Raw genomic sequence first — 22,580 nt, 5'->3', positions numbered from 1 at the left:
GAAATGATTCCTATTATATTTATTCTTGCTATATTTATTCAGCTTAACCTCATTTTATCGTATTAGTCATAGGCTGCCACAACAACGTGGAATCAATTTAGGTTGATGTAACTGCATTACATATGCAGGGGACCATATTAACAAGGAGTTGATGCCTTCATTGTGCTGCATCAATACATTTCCAAAAAGATACATAAACTAATATATAATGAAAAGAATGGTATTGAAAGACTAAGGCTACGAATGCTTTGGAAATTTCTGTCTTGAGCTCTTATGCATGAGAAACAAAAGACAAAACCATCCTTTTCTGAGACATCGGATAATAGTTGCTTAATTTTATGCAATGAACAATACTAAGAATTGTAAAAAAAAAAAAATCCTTCTTAGTATTGTTTGAAAATGAGGAGAGTTTTAGTAATGAGCTGTTCGAAATGTTTCATTAGTGCCATGTGATTTTAGGAAATAAAATGCCATGCAATTTAAGACCAATTCCCATTTTGTTTTGGTGTTTTGATATTATCTATTGTTGGTTAAGACATGTAAATTATATACAAAGTGAACTCTGTTTGCCCTTGAACTAGTGGTGATCCCTTTGGGGTGTAATCTACCTTTCACTTATCTGTACGTTCATGTTATGACTTCAATGGGATTTAACTGTGCACAGGATTGCAGCTTAAAGGGTGTTTAATCATTCATGGTGTTGCTTCGTAAATGCTGGAAAAATATACTACTGTTTCTGCAGATGATCATCTTGTACCTTAAATCATCAATGTACTGTCACACTGTTTATTTGCTATATCCACCTTGGTGAAATCTGTCACATGGATGTGACTCTTGCTTTGACAATGCAGAGCCAAGTGATATGAATTAGTTTGTGCATCTTTTCAGGACGTGATACTGCAGATCCTTCAGCTTGAATTAAATAATTCTTCCATCTGCAAATACAGCTGAAAGTTGGACTTGACATGGATCAATATGATCTGGGGCTAAATTTCTAAATGTGACTGATTATGTTAGCATCATGCCCACAGATCAATATGGAGTTTTATTATGAACCCAATTCTATAATTGGGTTTAATCAATAAACTTTTGTCTCCTTTTCTATAGAAATTTTAGGTTTGTACTTTGCAGTTTTGTCAAAAGTACATTTAGGATGCATCTTTTCCAGTAACGAACATAAAAAGACCCATATTTGAAATTAAACGAACAAAGAGGGAGCGGAGACCTTATTGTAAGGGTTAAGTCAATTTTTGAGTTGATAGCAAACTATTCACCCCCAATGTTGTCTATGGAATCCAAGTGAGCTAATGTGCTAATGCATAACTAGTCCTTTTGGTCACTGTAAGGCTTTTTCCGTCCATACTTGGTGGACAACTCGCATTCAGGATTTTGACAAAACATACCATTAATGAATGCAATCACCAGAGCTTGTCTTTTGACAAACCCGCGGGGTTCAAAGGCGTTGAAAGACGCAATCTGTGAGCAACAATAAGTCCGGATCTCTGGTTGAAATGCCATTTAAGATGGTACGTTGTCTATAATTTACACACACAAAAATTGCTCCCTGTTTTGTTACTCAATCCTGGAAGGTTGAAGGCACTCTTTCCCATTACTGCATTATATTTGTTTCATTAAAAGCCGCATGTAAAGAGGAAAAGGCTGGAAATGACCTCGTTCAAGCCTGTGTGTTCATTTCTGCTCCAGTTTGCCATTTGAGAAATGGCCTTGAAGCCATGTTTGCTTGCTACTTTGGTCTTTGATGAGCATCTTTGTAATGCCCATAAGCTGAGGCCTCCTCAAAACTTTATAGAGTGAGGGGTTTTTTAATGTACAAGATCTCTGTTGCACTTACTACCTTGTGAAATTAGGCACTCCAGAAAGAAAGTCTGTTGTTCCAATATTTTACAAGCTTTCTAGAAGCAGTTAGAGTAGACATCCTTTCTGAAAAATATCAGAATGGATTGTTAAGTCTGTCTCAAGTCTATGTAGGGGTAATGTTCATACTATATGAAAAGGGGGCTGTCTGCTGCCTGTTTATCCACTGCTATGTTTAAACCATTGCCGTTTTCTTAGATTTTATTGTGATAGGTATTTATCCAGGAGGGGTTTGGCGAGGCATGAAAGAGCAGATGAAACTTGAATGAGGCTGTTATTGAATTGAATTTAAAGCCTGTCTTAAAGCGGAATAATCTACATCCATACATTCATTCTCCTCCCTATGATCAGATGCAGATCGCGCTCAGAAACATGGCATGGATGAGTTTATTTCTGCTAATCCTTGCAAGTTTGACCATGCTGCACTCTTTAGAGTACTTCAGAGTAAGACCTTGGATCACCGATTGAATGATTCCTATTCTTGTTTGGTGAGTAAAAAGGCTGGAATAAAAGAAGTGGGGGGAGAGAGAAAAAGTGAGAAATAGTTGTTGCAAAGTGGTCTTTTCTTCCAGACTCATTTAATAACTGTGCGTGAGGTTGGGATAAAGGATTTCAATCGATTGGCTTCAAATTTGAAAATTATACACTTGAAGACTACTGCTGTGCCACTCAATAGAGAAGAGAATAGACTCAAACTGACTCTGAACCGTGGTTTATCAGCTCCTCTAGGGAGGGCTGAATAAAAACAGAAGGCTTTAATAAATATGGAACCCTCTGTGGTAGGATTTGCTAACACCTGTACAGGCATTTTAAGGTACAAATCTAGCTCGCCAGATGTCAAGCATTATGTCATCTATCTTGTAATTCTCTCCTCTTTCATGGACTGGGAAGGAAAAAGAAATCCAAAGAATAGAATCAAAACCACAGGGGGAGAAAGGCAAATAGATTTATTGTGCTTGTATTCAGCTGAGTCAAGGTTAGCTTTGTAGGCTTAAATCCAGGATAAATTACTTACCGCTCTAGGGGTATTCTGTAATTTCACTTTTTTTCCACTTTCAAAAGAAAGCATAGAGCATTTGAGGAGTGGAGGCTGCAATCGCAAGGAAGCATAATCACGAAAAATTAAACAACATTCATGTTCTATCCTTCCTTATCTACTGATCAATCTTTGCCTTGGCTGACTGGCTTGCTTTGCTTACACAACAAGAATGATCCCACTTATGGGGAAAGTGGAGGTTAGGAGTAACTTGAAAAATGCCTTCTCAGCTGCACATAAACTAATGCGATGTGAGGTCTAGTTCATTAACTGAAGTGTAAACTCTGCTGTGGGGATTTTTTATTTTCATTATCTCTTGGTAGTTCTTGATTCCAAAATGTAATTTTACACCAAAGAACCCAAGCTCATGCTGGTCATCGCCTATCCTGGCTCCCTGGCAAACATGCCACTATTATGTACATGTTTTCTGATGGCGCTGGGGGTTAAACCACAGAGCCTAGGACTTGCTGATCAGAAGGTCGGCGGTTCGAATCCCCGCAAAGAGGTGAGCTCCCATTGCTCTGTCCCTGCTCCTGCCAACCTAGCAGTTCGAAAGCACATCAAAGTGCAAGTAGATAAATAGGTACCACTCTGGCAGGACATTAAATGGCGTTTCCATGCTCTGCTCTGGTTCGCCAGAAGTGGCATAGTGATGCTGGCCACATGACCCGGAAGCTGTACGCCAGCTCCCTTGGCCAATAAAGCGAGATGAGCGCCACAACCCCAGAGTCGGCCACGACTGGACCTAATGGTCAGGGGTCCCTTTACCTTTACCTCTCAAGTGTGTAGAATGTGGAATCCTCAGAACATTCACACCTATTTCAGTCATAGGCCAGAGCTTTCTTGACAAACATTTTCTTACATTCCGTTCCACAGCTTCTGGGTTGTTCGCCTTTCCCATGTGCACAGCTCTCCCCTCCAAAACTGAATTCAGTCACAACCCCACACTATTTTCCTTCTTCTGTGAGAATAGTGGGTTCTATTATTAAAGGCTCCCTTAGAATCTTTTCACATACATCAACTTTAGAAAAAGATAAATAAATTAACCATACCATTGCTTCTGTCAGTCTGCAGATGCTGAAAATTTACTTTTAATCATCCAACTTTTGCATTTCAGCAAATTAAATGAAAGTAGCAACACTCACCACAAAACAAAACCAAGCTAATATGAAACAATTAGACTTAAACATAACCTATGATTTAAACTATTAGCGATACTGAAATTCCTTTATTGCACTCTCCAGTAAACAGTAGGGAGCTTCTAAGCAATTATAAAATAAAAGTGATTATCACAATATTAACTTGATAACTTTAAAAACTCCTACCTTTCTGTTGTGCAGGTAGAGCTTGAGTGTGAGAAAAAACTCCTGGGGAATTTTGTGAAGAAATGAGTAACCACTCCTTAGTTGTTTCTGCTTATGACTCCATTTCTGTTCCTCAGAATAAGTACCGTATTTTTCGTCCTATAGGACGCACCGTCCCATAAGGCGCACCTAGTTTTTTTGGGGGGAAATAAAGGGGGAAAAATTATTTTCCCCCCAGGCGTGGGGCTGGGGTGGGGGAGGCCCGCCCGAGCTTCCCTCGATCCCAGTCCCCAAACAGGCAGCTCTCTGCAAGCTGTGGGAGCCCAGCGCTGGCTCCCGCTGCTTGCTGAGAGGTCCGCGAAGCCTGGATGCGCTGATCTCAGTGCACGTAGGCTTCAGCACACAGGCAACTCTCCGCAAGCAGCGGGAGCGCTCCCACTGCTTGCGGAGAGGTCCGCGAAGCCTGGAGAGCGAGAGGGGTCGGTGTGCACCGACCCCTCTCGCTCTCCAGGCTTCACCGAAAGCCTGCATTCGCCCATAGGACACACACACATTTGCCCTTCATTTTTGGAGTGGAAAAAGTGCGTCCTATAGGGCGAAAAATACGGTGAATTTTTACTATTATCTATTCACTCTCAACAGCCAAGCTTTGCTTATATTATTTCTATGGTGAGCATGTCCAAGTGCATCCAGTTTTCGAAATGTTTAGGTTAGAAAAGTGTCACCTAGCCAAGGAGGAACTAACTTTCAACTCTGTCAAATGAAACATATTCAGTCTGAAAATTGCTCACCAAAATTAGGGTGCCACTGTCTGCAGATGTGCATCTCCTCTCTGCTGTGTCCTAACTTATGCAATGATCCGGCAGTCTCTTACTATGGGATGTTTCCACCCACACTTGAAAACGTACTTTACCCCAGCATTTCCCTGACCATTAATACCAGTTACTGGTTAACATGACTGATATTTTATTTTGATATTGTTATTTTATCTGAACTGCATTGGTCTTTCTTTTCAAAGTGAAAGGTAGTATGTAGGTTCTTTTTTTTAAAGACGTACTCATTATTTTTCACACTTTGGTTTGGAAATCAGAGAACACCCTACATTGCCAAAGTTCCCTTTACTGGAAAAAAAAGTTTGTGTACTGTAATAACTTTAAGAGGGGTATCAATGTTAGTCGCAGTAAAAACAGCAGAGACTCTTCACACCTTTAATGATTAACACGTTTATTATGGCATCGGGTCTTTCATAGGCATCTGATGCTCTGGTCCACGAAAGCTTATGTTGTAATAATTGTATAAGGTGTTACAAGATAATCTGATGTTTTTACTTAAGCCAGTTATCTTTTGAAAGCCACCTTCGTCTCCAATAACAATTTCAGACAAAGTGTCTAAAAATCTCTCACCCAAACACTGCCATGTTTGATTTCTTTCTCTCTGTCTTGTGCGTTCTGATGGCTTACTGAGCACCATCCCTAATTCTGGCGAGTGTGTCAGCGATCTTTCTGATGTACTCCTGGATTCCTTTCTTAACCCATTCAGACATCATGCTAAACTATGGATTATTATGATGGGAGGGAGCATAGCTTCCCACTGGGATCACACACTCCCTTCTCTTGTCATAGCCACGAGCTGGTGCTACCGAGTTCAGCTAATCACAGTATATCCTGGTATCCAAACCCTAAACTGTGGTTGATCTTAATGAATGTTTTCAGAAACAAGCTAGCTTCATAAACTGTGGTTTGAAGTTGCAAGGGTGGTGCCTTTGGCCCTAACTGTTCCCCTATGGAAAATTTCACCAAACACCACTGATTGAAGTCAGAACACTTTGAGACCATTGTAGGATGTGCAGTCTAGATGTAATAACTGGCAGGTTTGGTTGTCAGCACTGGGGCATTTTGGGTGTGAGGGGTTTATGCAGGGAGGATGCTGACTGGGCACAATCTTGGTGATATCTCCCAATAACCAATTTGGACTCTTCTCACGAGCAGTTAAACTTCCCTTTTGCTGTGTGCCTTTTCTCTCATAAGATAATTCTAAGCTGTTCATGTTTGTTCTTTTCCTTAAAGCAACACTCTGCCTGAGAAACCTCTAACCTTCCTTCCTCAGGAAGAATTGGGAACATTGCGGGAATCAGCTTTGAACATTTTAACGCATTTCTGTTTGCGATACCTCTCTTCCCTCCTCTTCTCCCTGCCGAAAAATTTTTCATGACACTGTCAATTTTGGAGCTAATGACAAATCACATTGATTAAAAATACAGTGGAACCGTTGTATTTTTCATTGACGAACATTTCAGAACTCGGAATGGCGTAAACTCGGAAGTAAATGCTTCCGTTTTCGAATGTGCCTTGGAAGTCAAACTTCTGAGGCAGCTTCCTGGTTGAGTTTTCAGTATTATTTTTTTCCGTTTTGAGGCTTCCGTATTGAGCCTTTGGTTTTAGAAAGTTTCGGAACTCGAATGGTCTTCCAGAATGGATTATGTTCGAAAACTGAGGTTCCACTGTATATTGCATGAAAAACTGCAGTTTTCTGTTCTTTCTCTCTGAAAATATCTGAAAACAGTGCATAAAAGAACAGTCCAGATTTAATGACGCAACACATTCCCCCTTCCCATCTCTTACAGGGTTGGTTTAGCCCGGGCCAAGTCTTTGTGTTAGACGAATACTGCGCTCGTTATGGTGTGAGGGGCTGTCACCGCCATCTGTGCTACTTGAATGAATTGATGGAACACTCGGAGAATGGCGCTGTCATTGACCCAACCTTGCTCCATTACAGCTTTGCCTTTTGTGCTTCTCATGTTCATGGCAACAGGTATTTTAATATGCAGACTTGCCAGGAAAGTCATTAGGCTATGTGACGAGAGGCAAGCGATGTATTTAGACTTAGCTTCACCCACACATGGTGTAGCAGAGGAATGAGCGAGCATCAAGAGTTCAGTTCTTGCAAATGGTCTGTGTGTGTTCTGAAGTGCAGTAGAACATTTTTATATCAAAGCGAACCTCACTTGAAAATATGCAGGCATTCTGAAAGATCTACGTTGAAGGACTATTTCTCACCAAACACAGCAGATGTTTGTTACATGTCTTTATATGCATTGTAGCATAAAAAGGGGAGGTGCATATTTTGTAAATGCATGAAGGGGTGGGGAACAATGCATTCATTGCAGTTGAAAAAATATAAGCATCACTTATTTAGGAGAAATGTAACGGCCCCTAGGAAGACCCTGCTTTCTAGTGACCCATAGATGTCCAGTGCAAATGAAGAACGCTTGTGGGACCCAGTGACCTCTGGGTGCTGGTGTGAACTTCTATCATTGACCTATGCTTGTCCTAAAAATCTCTGTCAGTGTCTACCATGCATAACATGTCTGGGAAAACTGCTATCATAGGTGCCAATGAATTGCTCTCGATATTGGCTTTGGTTTTGCTTCTCAAAATACATCTTGGACTCTGCTTTGAGCTAAGTTTGGAAGTAGTACAATTTATCTTTCCCTTCACTGGTAGAGTGAAATTTTATAGTGTGTGTAGCATTTTCATATTCTGAAACGAAAGCTGCGGTTGTTTTGAAAGAGGGGATTTTGGACTCCTTGATCTTTATGTGGTAGACTCTGGCCTCTGTCCTAGTTTCCGTTACTCCTTTCCTTGCTAAAATGGTTTGAATTCTGTCACACTTGCAATGAAGTAGCAGTAAATGGACATGCAAATTTAAGTGAACATTCAGTTTTTCTGAGAGCATAATTAGGGCTTGTATGGCAAAAGCCCTGAATTTGCAGCAGTGGTACAAGGCAAACAATCCCTAGCTGTATAATTCAATAAATGGGTACATGTTCATCCTAAGGGACAGGTGGCTTTGGGCAACTTCGCTTTGTTACTTTGAGCACATCTGTTTCCATATTAATGGCTTACAGGTAAACAGACTTTTTAATTCTGTGCATGTGTAGATTTCAAGAATATCACAGTGTGTAGAATGTAGAGGATTGTGTGTGGTGTTAGAGGAAGGGTAGATTAAAAGCTCTTCAATTTGAGTAGGCTGAAAGCAAAAAGTAAGGTTACCATAACCTCTGTCATAGAGCTTCAATATGAGCTTCAATATGCTGATGACAACATAGTCTGTGCACACTTGGAGGATGACCTCTAAACCATCCTAAATATCTTTGCAGAAGCTTATGAAAAGCTTGGCCTATCGCTCAATAGCTAAAAAAACAACAAAGTGCTGTACCAACAAGCACAAAACAACCCCTCTGCAGCACCATAAATTCAATTCAGTGGTGTAATGTTGGAAAATGTTGATCATTTTTCCTACCTAGGCAGTTATCTTTCCCCAAGGGCCAACATCGATGCCAAAATCCATCATTGCCTGAGCTTTGTGAGTGCAGCTTTCTCCTGATTGAAGCATAGAGTGTTTGAGGATCGGGACGTTTGCAGGGAAACCACAATGCTTGTTTACAAAGCTATCGTACTACCAACTTTGTTTGTGAAACATGGACCCCTTATAAATGCCATCTCCAACTCCTTGAAAGATTCCATCAACGGTGTCTTCCAAAAAATTTACATATCACTTGGGAAGACAGGCAAACTAATGTCATTGTACTGGAAGAAGGAAAGATCACCAGTGTTGAAGCAATGAGTATTCAACATCAACTTGGTTATACTGGTCATGTTCGGATGCCTGATTATCATCTTCCAAAGCAACTACTCTATTCCCAACTTAAGAATGGAAAGCATAATGTTGGTGGACAACAAAAGAGGTTTAAAGATGCTCTCAAATCTTTAAAAAAATAAACACCAACAACTGGGAAACATTGGCCTGTGAGCACTTCAATTGGAAAATAGCCTCTACCAAAGGCGTCATGGACTCTGAAGAAGCAGAAACTCAGAACGAAAGGGAGAAACGAGCTAAGGGGAAGGCACGTTTGGCAAATCCTCACCGTGATCAACTCCTGCCCGGAAACCTATGTCCCCACTGTGGAAGGACATGTGGATCCAGAATTGGCCTCCAAACCAACTTAAGGACACACTGTCAAAGCCATATTCATGGAAGGCAATCTTATTCGGCTGTGAGTGATTGTCAAAGAAAGAGAAAAAGAAAGAACTTAAGTACTTCTGGGGGGACATGTTCTGTTCCTTCTGAAGTAGTTTGCCCACCTTTGGTCCCCATCCTGCACTCAGCTCTCACAAGTAGCTCCTAGAAGCTGTCAGCGTGCAACAGCGGCCACACCCCGGGAACGGCTTTGACTTGCCAGCTAAACCAGGTGAGAGTAGCCAATGGGCCTCAAAGTTCAGTGAGTTAGGGACTTCCCCTGCGTGTGAAGACAGGCTTCAGTGGATTGAGTGGACAAGATCAATAGTGGGTCCAATGGTGAAGAAGACGGTTTCAGCACATGCCACAGAGGGAAGTGAAGGGCAGATGGGGCTTGCCACCAGGAAAGGGAGCTCATCTAAGAGAAGGAAAACTCTTGCCCTAAATCTCTGCTGCCTTGTACGTCATCTTTGGGAGATGAAAAGGAGTGGTGTCCCTAAGATGGATGGATGGCACCTTTTAGGCCGCCTTCTGGCAACTCCTCCAGCCAAGCTGGTGCCAAATGTATTGCTCTAATTTCCGTTGGACCACATCAAAGCCAAGAGAGGGGTCTTGTTGTCTGCACAGTCCAGGACCTCTATAAACACTGCCCAGGCTTGCACCCCAGAGAGGTAATTTCAGTTCTGCTAATACAACAGTTTGACTGCACCCCTGCAGGTGCACTCCATTGTCTCTCAAGACAAATAGATGCTAACAACAACAACAACAACAACAACAACAACAACAACAACAACAGGATAATGACCTCACTGCTGCAATAAAGGTGTTCTGCTTTGATAATATATTCAGTTAGCTTTTCTGCAATTGTAGGTTTAAAAAATGGTGGATAATCCAGCTTTTAGTCTATATTTTTGCAACAGTGAGAGAGAGAAAATTCTAGTCCATGGGTGCACTCTTTTGACTGGTGGTTTGGGATGGGATTAAGGTTTTATGGCACAGATAATTTTACTCATATGCCAAGTTACATGGTAGTCATTTAAAGATCCAACTCAGTTTTAGGAAAAAGAAAGAATTCACGAGTACACCAACTTATCAAATTTGGCTCAATGTTAGATATTTTTTTTTTAGGCAGCCTATTTCTCTGTCCTTGACTTTATGATCTCTTGTATCTTATACAACTACTTCTTTTTTTTTGCCACCTTGGACACAAGCTCAACAATTGTCTGTTCCCTTTGATGTCTTCCCATTCTTGTCCATATGCCTGACTTACAAATGGAGTAGCTTTGATTGTTAAATGTTTTTCATAGGTTTCCTCTGCACTGTTACAGTGCTCATATAGACAGCCCTGGCCTCTTTGTGAAATGATTGCTAATTGTCAAGGTCTCCTGCTTTCCCTGTCAATGCAACTCCTTTCCAACTGAAGGCAAAAACACTTGGTTGCCACCCTGACTTGCATTTCCATTTTCCCAAGCATTTTCAGCAACTTCCTGATTAAAGGAAGCTTTTTTAAAAAAATAAATAAATAAAGCGCTCAACAATAATTGTACCCAAATAAAGAAGCAACATTATAGGACCCAAACTAGAAGGGAGTCTAAAATAGTTCTAGAGCAAAACATCTGACATAAAATTCCTGATTTATTCAATAGTGTCCAAAGCTGATTGAAAAACTAAATAAAAATAGCAACATACAACAGCATAAAAATACAAAATGGCCATACACAAGGGGAAAACGTATAAGAGGAATCCATAATCTCCTGTTAAACCTGCAGAGTCCAGTTCAGTGGAGGTGGGATTAACCAGAACTCCAGAGATTAAGAAGACCAAAGGATCTCTTCTCCTTTCTCCAAACAGGAAATTACCCTGCTTTTATACAACTCTGACCATTTTAATTTATTTGCTGTAGGGAAACTAGATCACCACTCTAGTCTTCACCAACGATTCATCTTCACCTCTCCTGCCAACAGCTTTCTCAAACAAACTAGGCATCTCTGTATTAAAACGGAGGAAGAAAATTTGTTCGGTGCACTTTCTAGGTAGTTTCTAGTCTTACATCCATCTGAAAAGAAGACAGAACAGGGAGGAAAACAGCAAGAGTGAGAAAGGGAAAAGAGAGTCACCAGATGGAAAGAAAAGATGTAATCACATTTCAAAATGCAAGAAGTGTCACCAAGTCTCTCTTCATTTTTTTTATTTCTTTATTTTTTAATAACTTTTTAAAAGTTTTTACATCAGGTTTAGGGTTCATAAAAGTAAAATATACAGAACAATATTAATAAAAAACAAAACAAACAAGTGGGGACAATCAGATATTAAATCAATGACAAGTAAGTTCCATATTTATGTCAAATATAGGGGGACCGATAGAGGTCACTCAATGCTGCTGGCCACATGAGCAACTTTTCTCATATCTTATTCACAAGGGTGTTTTGTCTTAGCTCAACTAATAATAATAATAATAATAATAATAATAATAATTTATTTATACCCCGCCCATCTGCCTGGGTTTCCCCAGCCACTCTGGGTGGCTTCCAACAAAATATTAAAAATAGGATAAAATATCAAACATTAAAAACTTCCCTTCAGATGTCTTCTAAAAGTCAGATAGTTGTTTATTTCCTTGACATCTGATGGGAGGATGTTCCACAGGACAGGCGCCACTACTAAGAGGGCCCTCTGTCTGGTTCCCTGTAACCTCACTTCTCGCAGGGAGGGAACTGCCAGAAGGTCATTGGAGCTGGACCTCAGTGTCCGGACAGAACGATGGGGGTGGAGACGCTCCCTGAGGTATACTGGGCCGAGGCCGTTTAGGGCTTTAATGTCAGCACCAACACTTTGAAATGTGCTCAAAAACTAAGGCCTTGTCATCATTTCCGCACCTGACAAAAAACATCTCCACCCTTAAAACAACCATTCAGGCCTTATTCAGTCATGAGCCAGAGCTTCTTGACAAAATATGTTCTCCCTCCTCCCTGAGCTTCTGGGGTGATCACTTTCACCATGCATGTAGATTTACCCCCTGCAAAAAAGGGGGGGTCCAGTGACTCCACTATCTTGTTTTTATAAGACCTATTTTTCATGAGCCTTCCTCTGATCACACTTATACATGGAGAATTTAATAAGACTATGCAAAAAATTAACCTCCCGGCTTCCATTGCTCCTTTAGTTGCGTGTATTTTACTCTGATCTTCAGGAAAACAAAGATAAGTAATACATGTTTGAAGCAATATATAAATAAACCTGAAGGATAGATGGCCAGCTTACACAAAGCAAACGAGTCTGTCTCGTGGTGTTCAAAAGGCTGGCTCTGTCATCAAGGTCTCGGTCTTGATTGCCTTCTATAGTTGGGACTGAAATTGACAAGGACAAGAGAGGACATCCTTGCAAAGATGAGTTTCTTACAAGAATATGATGGGCTAGCTTTCAGCCTCTTTCATTAATACTATTTTGTTCAGTGAATGGGGATGGGCTTTTCTTCTCTTCCCCCCTCTTTTTTGTACAAAATCTCAAGGCCTTTATTGGTTACAATGAAAGCCTACTTTCCATGCCAACTCTTGAGCTGCCTGACACATTCATAGAAATTTTCGCGTGGAAGCCTGACTGCATGCAACTACTTCCCTAGCCTTATTTATTGTCTGGTTTTGAACCTTTTGGTGCTAATGTTTAGCACAGTGTATCCTATAATTGCCCAAACTTATTTCAATAATTCAAAAGGAAGGTAGAAGTATTTTCTTTTATTTATTAACGCGAGTGAAGGACATCGGTGCACGCAGGACGTTGAAATATCTGAGAGAGCACATCCTCCTCCACCACTCTGTATGTATTCCTCCTATTCAAGCCGCTGTATTTGTGAGGCATTATGAGTGTTTTAGAAATAAAAGAATAGAATGGCGTTGTAAAGAGAGGCTCCAGCTGGTATTAAGATACTGAAATAAGAGAAAAAGAAATGGGAAGAAAGGGAGAGAGAAGAAAGGTAAGTCAAGGACAGAAACAGTAGCTCTCACTCGGAATTTTGCTCACACACAGATAATAACATCCACTCAATTCATCTACAGCATTACAAAGGGGGAGAAAAGGAATTTCACAGACAAAGCAGGATAGGTCAGAGTTCTAGGCTGATATCTGTGATTATACATCGTGCTGTGTAATCCTATGTATGTTTTCTCAGAAGTAAGCTCCATGGAGCTCACTGAGGCTTCCTCCCAAGTAAGCACATTTAGGATTGCAGCTGCGGATCTTCTGCTGGCATCATGGAGTCACTGGGTTGCGCTCTGGCTCCACCCTGCTCATGAGGCAGGAGAAAAAACTCTCTGGGGAAGTGGGCGGCTCCCAGTCAGGTTGTTTTGTTTTGTTGCTCCTGCCTGAACGATGCAGTCCCATCATGATTGGCTCCTGCTTTTACTCAAGCTAGTTTTGCCCTTCTCCTTTTGACTTTCCTTCTCCAAATCCTGAAGCCTTCCCAGAGAAGCATGTCTTGATGGAAGTCATGGTTCCCGACTTTGGCACTTACGGAGCATGCTAAGAAGACCTGTGGGTATCGGAGGCCACATCGACGCTTCCTGTTGCTGCAGCCTGATCTCTCGGCATCCAGTTGGCCTGCTGCCTGCAAACCCTTTGCATGGCTGAGCATGGAACCACCTCAGCAGCCAGGGGCTTTTCGTGGTGTAGACCTCCCAGTAGCCCACAAGGCTAAACAGAAGCAGAAACACATGGAAGCTTCTAAAGCATCTCCTGCAACAGCAGTTAGGTCGCCACAAGGCCCTTCCCTTCCTCAGTGACCCACAGCAGACCCAGCCACTATTGGCACTCCCTTGGGAAGGGATTCAGATGACAGCCACCCAACCCTGACACAGGCTTTTCATTCCACCACCTCAGATGAGGATGAATTTGTGGGGTTTCCGGAGGCGGCTTCTTCTATCTCAATCCCCTAGGAAACCAACCTCTCTCCCAACACATCCAAGACCAGCAGTGCCCACAGGGGGACCTCTATCACCATAAATTATTCAGCAAATTAAAGAAGCCATCCCTGAGTACAGGCTCCTTCTCCTTCATTGTAACTGAAGAAGGGAAGTGGAGTGATGGATCCATGCTAGAGGAACAGACCTCTGACCACCTGTTCCAGGATGCCCATTGTTGCAAGTCTTGAGCATCTCTCACTCTGATGACCCCGTTCCCCCAAAAGAGGCTAAAGTGCTACCAGAGCTACAAACTTCCACCAGATTTGTTCCAACCCCAACAGACAACAGGCAACTGAGGAAAATGGGATATATCTCTCATATATATACTTGGCAAACTATACTGTAATGGTTGTAAGGGGTTACTTGTGCGTAAATTGCCTTCAGTTCAATTAGATCGTTTGCTCAACTTGGTTTAGGGTTAGAGCTCACCCTCTGTGACCTGTTAGTCACTTGCAGAATCCGTCAATGGGCGTTTCTTGAATCTCTTCCAGCATAAAAGCTGTTTGACCCCAAGTCTCCTCCTATGTTCTCTGCACGGAACGCCTCTGCGCAAGTAAGGGGAAGGCAGGGGCGTGCCAGCACTCTCTCCGCTAGTTTCGCTTGAAGGGTCTTGGAGCCCTGACACCGCCTCCTCCATCTCCCTCTCCTCTCTATTGGTGTCATGCTGAAATCCTTCCCCTCTGCTGGTTCCCTCCCCAGCATCGCTCTGGCGCCCTGCCTCCGTTTCTCCCTTTGATGTCAGTTCCCTGACATATACACTTGATTCACCCACATTTTCAGCAAGATTATAGTTGCCCTGGTGCTCCCCTTTCTGGGCATTCACACCTATCCTTACCTAGAAAATCTAATCCTTCATCTCCCAACACAAGAAGAAGCACGCCATCATCTAGAAATCACTATGCCATCCTTCAAAGCCCATGCATTCATCACCAACCAACAGAAAACCCACCTAATAATGGCCTCTCCGTGTCCTCCTACAGTCCAAAAAATTTTCCCGTAACTTCCGTCACAGAGCTTCAGTATGCTGATGACAACGTAGTCTGCGCACACTCAAAGGATGACCTCCAAACCATCCTAAATATCTTTGCAGAAGCTTACGAAAAGCTTGGCCTATCACTCAACATCCAAAAAACCAGGTTGCTGCACCAACAAGTACAAAATAACCCCTCTGCAGTGCCACAAATCCAACTCAATGGTGTAACATTGGAAAATGTTGATCACTTCTCCTACCTAGGCAGTTATCTTTCCACAAATGCCAACATTGATGCCAAAATCCAGCATCACCTGAGCTCTGCAAGTGCGGCTTTCTCCCGACTGAAGTGCAGAAAGTTTGAGGACTGGGACATTCTCAGAGAAACCAGAATGCTTGCTTACAAAGCTATTGTACTACCAGCCTTACTGTATGCTTGTGAAACATGGACCACTTATGAACGCCATCTCTAACTCCTTGAAAGATTCCATCAACAGTGTCTCCGAAAAATTTTACACATCACTTGGGAAGACAGGTGAACTAATAGTGTACTGGAAGAAGCAAAGATCACCAGTGTTGAAGCAATGATTCTTCAACATCAACTTCATTGGACTGGTCTTCAACATCAACTTCATTGGACTGGTCATGTTGTGTGGATGCCTGATGATCGTCTTCCAAAGAAACTACTCTATTGCAAACTTAAAAATGGAAAGGTTTAAAGATTCTCTCAAGGCAAATCTTTAAAAATGTACAGTAGCATAAACACTGTCAACTGTGAAACACTGGCCTGCGAGCGTTCCAATTGTAGAACAGTCTTTACCAAAAGGTGTCATGGGCTTTGAAGACACTCGAACTCAGGATGCAAGGGAGAAACGTGCTAAGAGGAAGGCACGCTTGGCAAATCCACAACTTGATCAACTCCCGCCCAGAAACCAATGCCCCCACTGTGGAAGGACATGTGGATCCAGAAGTGGCCTCCACTGTCACTTACAGACTCATTGTTAAAACCGTGTTTATGGAAGACAGTCTTACTCAGCTACAAGTGATTTTCCACTGAACATATTTCAGGAGAATCCAGCACCCAGTTAGACTGGCTGAGTCAAACCAAACTAGATCTATGGGGAATAAATGCTGCATCATCCTATCTTCTCTCAGCTTCAGAACTGCTACGGGCTCTTCGTGGTGGAACTCTTCATGAACTGGGCCACCCAGAAGCTGCCACCGTTCTTCTCACTTCCAGGATCCTCAAGCAGAGGGCTGTCATGCTCTAACATCCCCATAGATGTGTGTTCCTCAGCAGCTTTCTCCACTAATGCCCCATTGGAGATATTTGTAGGGTTGCCACTGGGATATCCCCTAGCACCTTTACAAGGCACTATATGATTGGTTTGCATTCATCTGCTGAGGCTTCCTTTAGGTCAAGCCCTGCCACAGTAACCTAGTCTACAGTTGGGGTCCACCCTAACTAGGTAAGCTCTGGTACATCCCAATCCAGTGACCCCATTGTGCCAGTAGGAGATAGTATGGTTGGTACTCACCTGAACTGTAGAACTCTGATGGCATCATGAGGTCACTGGAGCCCACACCCTAACATGGGCTACAACATGCCTCATTTATTACTGCATGTTCTCATGCTATTTGGGCAGCTGGTGGCTGTAACTGTATTAGGAGAAAGTGGCCTTTTACCATTTGTGACATCAATGACTGTTGGAGTTTGGCTGCAAAAATGAGGGGGAGCCTCCCATTTTCCCAGTTTTTTTTCTCCTGCCTTGTGACCAGGGTGGAGCCAGAACCCAAACTAGTGACCTCATGATGCCAATCAGAGATCTACACTTCAGGTGAGTACCAATCAAAATTTTCGTAAGTCAGGCTTGATGAGGAGAAAGACATCAACATGGAGACAAAGGCGTCTTAAAGGCCCAATGGTGAAATGGTTTGGCTGTGCTAGATGAGCAGTGTGTTCTGTTCTTAAGAGGGCCATTGCATCCCTATTACCAGCTTGGCGAAGACCATATAAGGCATGTTCCCTTTCAGAAGCCGAGTGCATAGGAGTGCCATGTTTCCACTTCATACAGCAGGTAATTAATGTTTGTTTTTAATGCCAGTTTTTCTCCCAGTGTGTGGTGGTCAATCTTTTTGCATAAGATGCTATGAAGAAGCTCCCTGTATCTTCTCCCTGCCCTCTGTTTTAATTTTTCTGCTGCATCGTAGTCATACATTAACTCTACAGCCACACTTCAAAAAAGACAAACTAAATTGCTCTTGCTAGCAGTGGCAGATAGCTTTTAAAAATTAAAATGGAGTACCTTGCAATAACGTGAGTGGTGCAAGGAAATGGAGCAATTGTTGTACCGCATTTGTCTGCAGTTGTTTTGAACCACAGCTTCCACATGCATAGGCAGATTGTCATCCTCTTTTATTTTACAAGTGTCTAAAGCTACTAGATGCTATACAGCAGTAATTGGAAAAAATCACATTGCCCTGACCTTAAGGCTTGTAATCTCAGTGTTACAGACAGAGACGAAAATATGGTGGGAGGGGGTCAAGATGAAAAACCCAGGGAATATTTTAAGTTAAACTAACCAAATGAAAGACCAAGCATATATTATGTATGAAGGGAATTGGGTCAAAAAAATAGACAAGTGGGTATGAGAATTGAATGAGAAAGAGACGACCAGTCTGGTGCCCAAAGTGTAGAATCAGCCCCCACAAGTTCCAAGTGGAAAACAATATATGCGGTAAAAAACAAGGCAGAGGTTCAAGGCATAAATATCAGAGATAAAGCCTAACTGCTTGAGATGATAAGAGAACAGGCCCAAATTCAGGTAACGGAGTGGATAAATGTGTCATCCCTAGCCTTCAACTAGAATTGTATCTCTGGGACTTCCTTCTGCCTTGTTTCTAATTTGTCTTAAGTGATTACTTTGTCCTGGTAGCCAACCAGTACTTGATCTTTGAGGATCACCTTTGGAGAGTATTTGACTGATTTGATTCCTGTGAGATGGCATTCACCTTTATTATTTTACTATTCAGTCACTGTAGAATTGTGCCCCCTTACATGCTTGAATAGTACCATACTATTCAAGCATGTCAGGAAGATACCATGGGTGATAATAGCAAATGTCACAGAGAGATCCACAGAGAGATCCAGCAGAATCAAGAGGAACTGCCCCCACCACTGCTCCCGCCGCAGTGGTCACCGTCAAAGACTACCAATTGTGTTTTAGCCACAAAAGCAGGCCTGAAACCAGACTGGAAAGATCCCAGATAACTCTACTTCATCCAAGAAATCCCAGAGTTGAGTTGCCACAATCTGCTGTAGGAGCTTCTTCAAAAAGGAAAAGTTGGAGACTAGCCAATGATTGTCTAGGATAGTGGGATACGAAGATGAGGTCTTTCATAAAGGTCTCACAACCACTTCCTTTGAGGATACAGGGACACAGCCCTCCTGCAAGAAAGCATTTATGATCACCACAGCACATCGGGCCAGCTCTTACCAACCAGGATGGACACAGGTCTGGTCCAGATGGTTGGCATCATCCCTCCAAGCAACTTTTCCACACCATCAAATTGAACAATATGAAACTCATTCATCAAAACTGGAAAAGCATCCCCACAGATCCTGCCCTTAGTGTGGAGACCATGTCAGAATGATTAAAGGTGATTTTGTCAGTGTTCTGCAAAATTGTCACCACAAAATCACCAAGGGTTGATCTATAACTCCTTGCATTCAAGAATCTACCATAAGATAAAGATAAAGGGACCCCTGACCGTTAAATCCAGTCGCGGACGACTCTGGGGTTGCGGCGCTCATCTCTCTTTACAGGCCGAGGGAGCTGGCGTTTGTACGCAGACAGCTTCCGGGTCATGTGGCCAGCATGACTAAGCTACTTCTGTCAAACAAGAGCAGCGCACGGAAATGCCTTTTACCTTCCCGCCGGAGCGGTACCTATTTATCTACTTGCACTTTGACGTGCTTTTGAACTGCTAGGTTGGCAGGAAGAATCTACCATACCTTCCCCAAAATAACTGTTGAATGGCACTGCTAATGTAGTTGTGGCAGAAAAGCATAATTTTACTGCCATCGCTGCCGTAGACTAGGCCTGAAAATGGGCTCCCCCCTTCTTTTTTCATGATCATTCATTTGCCACTGTTCACAGCTGCTCTTTCACCCTTCTGTTTTCCATTTGATAGCCATTCCCCACCCTGTTCCATTCTTCCTCAGGTGAACTCAGCCAATGAAGGGCTCACATCATAGATGTCGCAATGTTACAGAGGAAACCAGATATGGCTCCTCATTGATATTACTAACTTGTCCAAATCATGTCCATGTAGGATGAAGACAGCATACAGACCACAAAATAAACTCTTTGCAGCTCTCGTCCATCAGTGACTAAAATCTGCAAAAACAAGGCCTGTGATTTATAATGAGTTCTGGGAAATGTGCCCCTCCCTCTCAGCTCATGCCTTTTCTTGCATAGTGTTCCCAAGACAAAATCACTGTTTAGAGGTGCTAATGTTGCTCGTCGCTGCTGTCCTTAGCCCTAGATTTATATATTTGGCCTTCCGGGTTAGCGCGATCAGATTAATGGCGGATTCCCTCCGAGCTCCGGAGGGAATCGGCTCTGCTGAGGACGGGTCTTACCGCGCTGGCGACGCGGGGACCCTTAGAAACCGCAGGCGCGGAAGCCTGCGGACTTGGTGACTCGGCGGGCACCTTTAAGCGCCTTCCCCGACCCACGAAGAGCCTTTTTAAAGGCTACGGAGAGGGTACGGGGAGCGGCGTGGTGCTGTGAGTAGACCGCTACTGCAGTGGAGCGAAGCCGCGAGCCATGGCCGGAGACCGCTGACTTTTTCCCCAAAATTCGGACTGGAAAATAAACAACCCGTGAGTAGATTGGAATCTGGACTTTAAAATTTATACCTTTGAATTCGGTACAATTGGGGGATGTGCTAAAGGGAAGTCCGCACCCCCCCTACCTACAAACGATCTAAAGCAAGGATTGGAGAACTAAGGTGGAGAGTATTGTTTTTGGTGTCAGATAAAAGATACTTCAATGAATTTGACAGAAGAAGTCTTTGTGCTGGAGAGAAAGTGAGGAATTTTGGAAGCTTTTGTGTAAACCCCCCCCCCCCGAACCCGGGAGTGTCCTGTGCGTAAGCCGGAGGAAAAAGAATAAGGAGTTTGACAGCTGTCAAAGGAGCTGTCAAACGGGCGGTTAAAGTTAAGAACTTTGTTACTTAATAACTCTCTGAATTAAAAGTGTTGCATTTGAACTGAGGTGGTTGGAAACAACGTAGCTATAAACAATAAGTAACGGACTGTTGGAAAAGGACTATCAAGTAATTGGAATCCCCCTAGGGGGAACTAGAGACATTACAATGGCTGCAGAGGGAAAATTACTGGCAGAGATAGAAAAAATGTTTTTTCTCGTGGGAATCCTGCAAGAGCAGAGTACGGCTATGAACAAAGAACTTATGACCTTGAATTCTAAAACAAACAACTCTGCTGAATGCATAAAGGATTTGACTAATAAGAAATCTGCAGCTGAACCAGAAGAGACATTTTTGGAACAGGTGGAGAGGAAAGAAGGAGCAGAAAAGGAAAATACCAATCAGAAGCCTATATTGTCAGGAAATAAAGAAGAAGATCTTCGGATTACAAATCTGCGAAAGATGAGAAAGATGAAGGAGGAAGTCCCTGGAGTACCTGGAACACTGGAATTTAAAAGAATAAAGAAATATGATTGGGACTTCCTCTTTGAGTATGGGAGAGCAGCTGACCTTTTGCAGCAACTGCTTTTAAGTATTTTGGATGGAAGAAAACTTGGTGTGACTGCGACTGAACTCCTTCGAGACCTGAGGACCAACAAAAAGGGTTACCAACAAAATCGGCGGAGAGAGACTGACAGAGACTTAAAGGCCTCGGATGTGAGGAATCCGGGCTAGGAACTGTTTCTGTGGACATAAGGGATGGAAACCGGGGTAGGGAGGGAGGGGAGAACAGAATTTTAAAATTTTATGATTTTTGTATTTGGCCATTATGACATATAATTAATTAAAATATAAAGGGAGAAATTCGTGGGAGAGAAATTAGGTCGACCTTAGAAAAAAGATTTAATGTTTATAAGAGAATTGGATAAGTTAAATGTGGATAAGTAAAAAGAGTTAAGTTTTGAAAATAATAATAATATGTTAAAGATGAGAGATAAGAATTTGCTGAATTAATTATTGGAATTGGGATGTATGAAGAGGGGGTGGGGGGAAGTCAAGGAAAGAGGGTAAAAAAAGTAAGAGTATGAAATTATATATGTTTTGTTTTTGTTTTTGTTTTTGTTGTGTGTGTGTGTATAAAATGTGAAAACCTAATAAAATTTTTATAAAAAAAAATAGATTTATATATTTGAAATATGCATGCACTGGGCTAATTATGTAAATAGACTATAGACGTGGCAATCTAAACAGTAGCAGTGGAGGTTAAGTGAAGGTACAAAATACAGAAAAGGAGCTATTGTTTTCTTCCTCATCATCTCATCTTGTATCTAGTTCTCACGCTGAGACTTCCCATTTTGTCCCTCTCTTTCTGAAATGATGTTGGTGGGAAATACATGAAGTGCAAAGTGACTTTTTCTCCCTGCTGAGAACAGGTTGAATTGACAGATGCCCGACCTGCTTCCGAGGTTGGCGTCTCACTCCCTCTCTTTGATGGAAGCTGATGCACTGAACTTTCGTCAAACAGATAATCAAAGCGAATGCCATCTCACGGGAACCAAATCAAGCCTCTTACCACCAACGTTGTAGCTTCGCCCTTTATTGTTCTTAAAGTTTTCCTTTCTTGCGGGGGGGCGGAATCTGCAAAAGATGAACTCTGTAAGATATTTCACAGACTTTGGGAACACAAATGTCAGAACATGGAGAATTTCCTTTCCAGAGAAGAAGCTGGGCCTCTTGTGAAGGCACTAAGCCATGGCAGAGCATTGTTGTACTAGTGCCATATCTGCCTTGCTGTTTAATAGGTTTGCAGCTGGAAGTATTTATTTTTACTGTTGCAATGTTTGCCAATGGACGCAGAGTCTTAAAAAAAAAGTCTCATTTCTCAATAGTTTGTGTCAGTGGCAGTTCTGAAGGAGGGACATTGGTGTATCTTGTTCTCTTCGATGTTTTGCAGTCTCGAGTGTCTTGGAAACTCTAGTCTGTGCTGGTTTTCACTTTGCTTCCCATTGCCCCTTCAGTGAATTATTCTCTGTCCTGTGGGTCATTGGAGACTGCAGCAAAAAAAGAAAGGATGTCAGATGAATGTATTTGGGACTGTTTTCTTTTCTATCAGTTGGTGTTTTGTAGCAGGGAAGATTAAGTCACTTAGCAATTTGCATTCCCTTTGATTTGTTACCTCTCCTGGTTGCAATGTACTGTTATTTTAA

At 42.3% G+C, this 22,580-nt stretch overlaps 2 protein-coding genes across 8 annotated transcripts in view; one reads left to right on the top strand and one right to left on the bottom strand.

Moving 5' to 3' along the window:
- Positions 1-22,580, bottom strand: part of LOC307225975 (uncharacterized protein) — a 217,368-nt gene that overhangs the window by 60,662 nt on the left and 134,126 nt on the right. The window lies entirely within an intron of this gene.
- Positions 1-22,580, top strand: part of CADPS2 (calcium dependent secretion activator 2) — a 350,035-nt gene that overhangs the window by 218,868 nt on the left and 108,587 nt on the right. For all 7 annotated transcript variants that reach the window (XM_079994071.1, XM_079994070.1, XM_079994069.1 and 4 more), the window contains exons 12-13: positions 2,227-2,363; positions 6,839-7,026. In XM_079994071.1, the coding sequence (XP_079850197.1) occupies positions 2,227-2,363; positions 6,839-7,026 (325 nt within the window). The remainder of the gene's footprint in view (positions 1-2,226; positions 2,364-6,838; positions 7,027-22,580) is intronic.

The sequence above is a fragment of the Podarcis cretensis genome (genome assembly GCF_951804945.1).
Source record: "Podarcis cretensis genome assembly, chromosome: 10".
Classification (NCBI taxonomy): domain Eukaryota; kingdom Metazoa; phylum Chordata; class Lepidosauria; order Squamata; family Lacertidae; genus Podarcis; species Podarcis cretensis.
The sequence above is the reverse complement of the archived record's forward strand: the minus strand, read 5'-3'. Positions and strand labels throughout refer to the sequence as shown.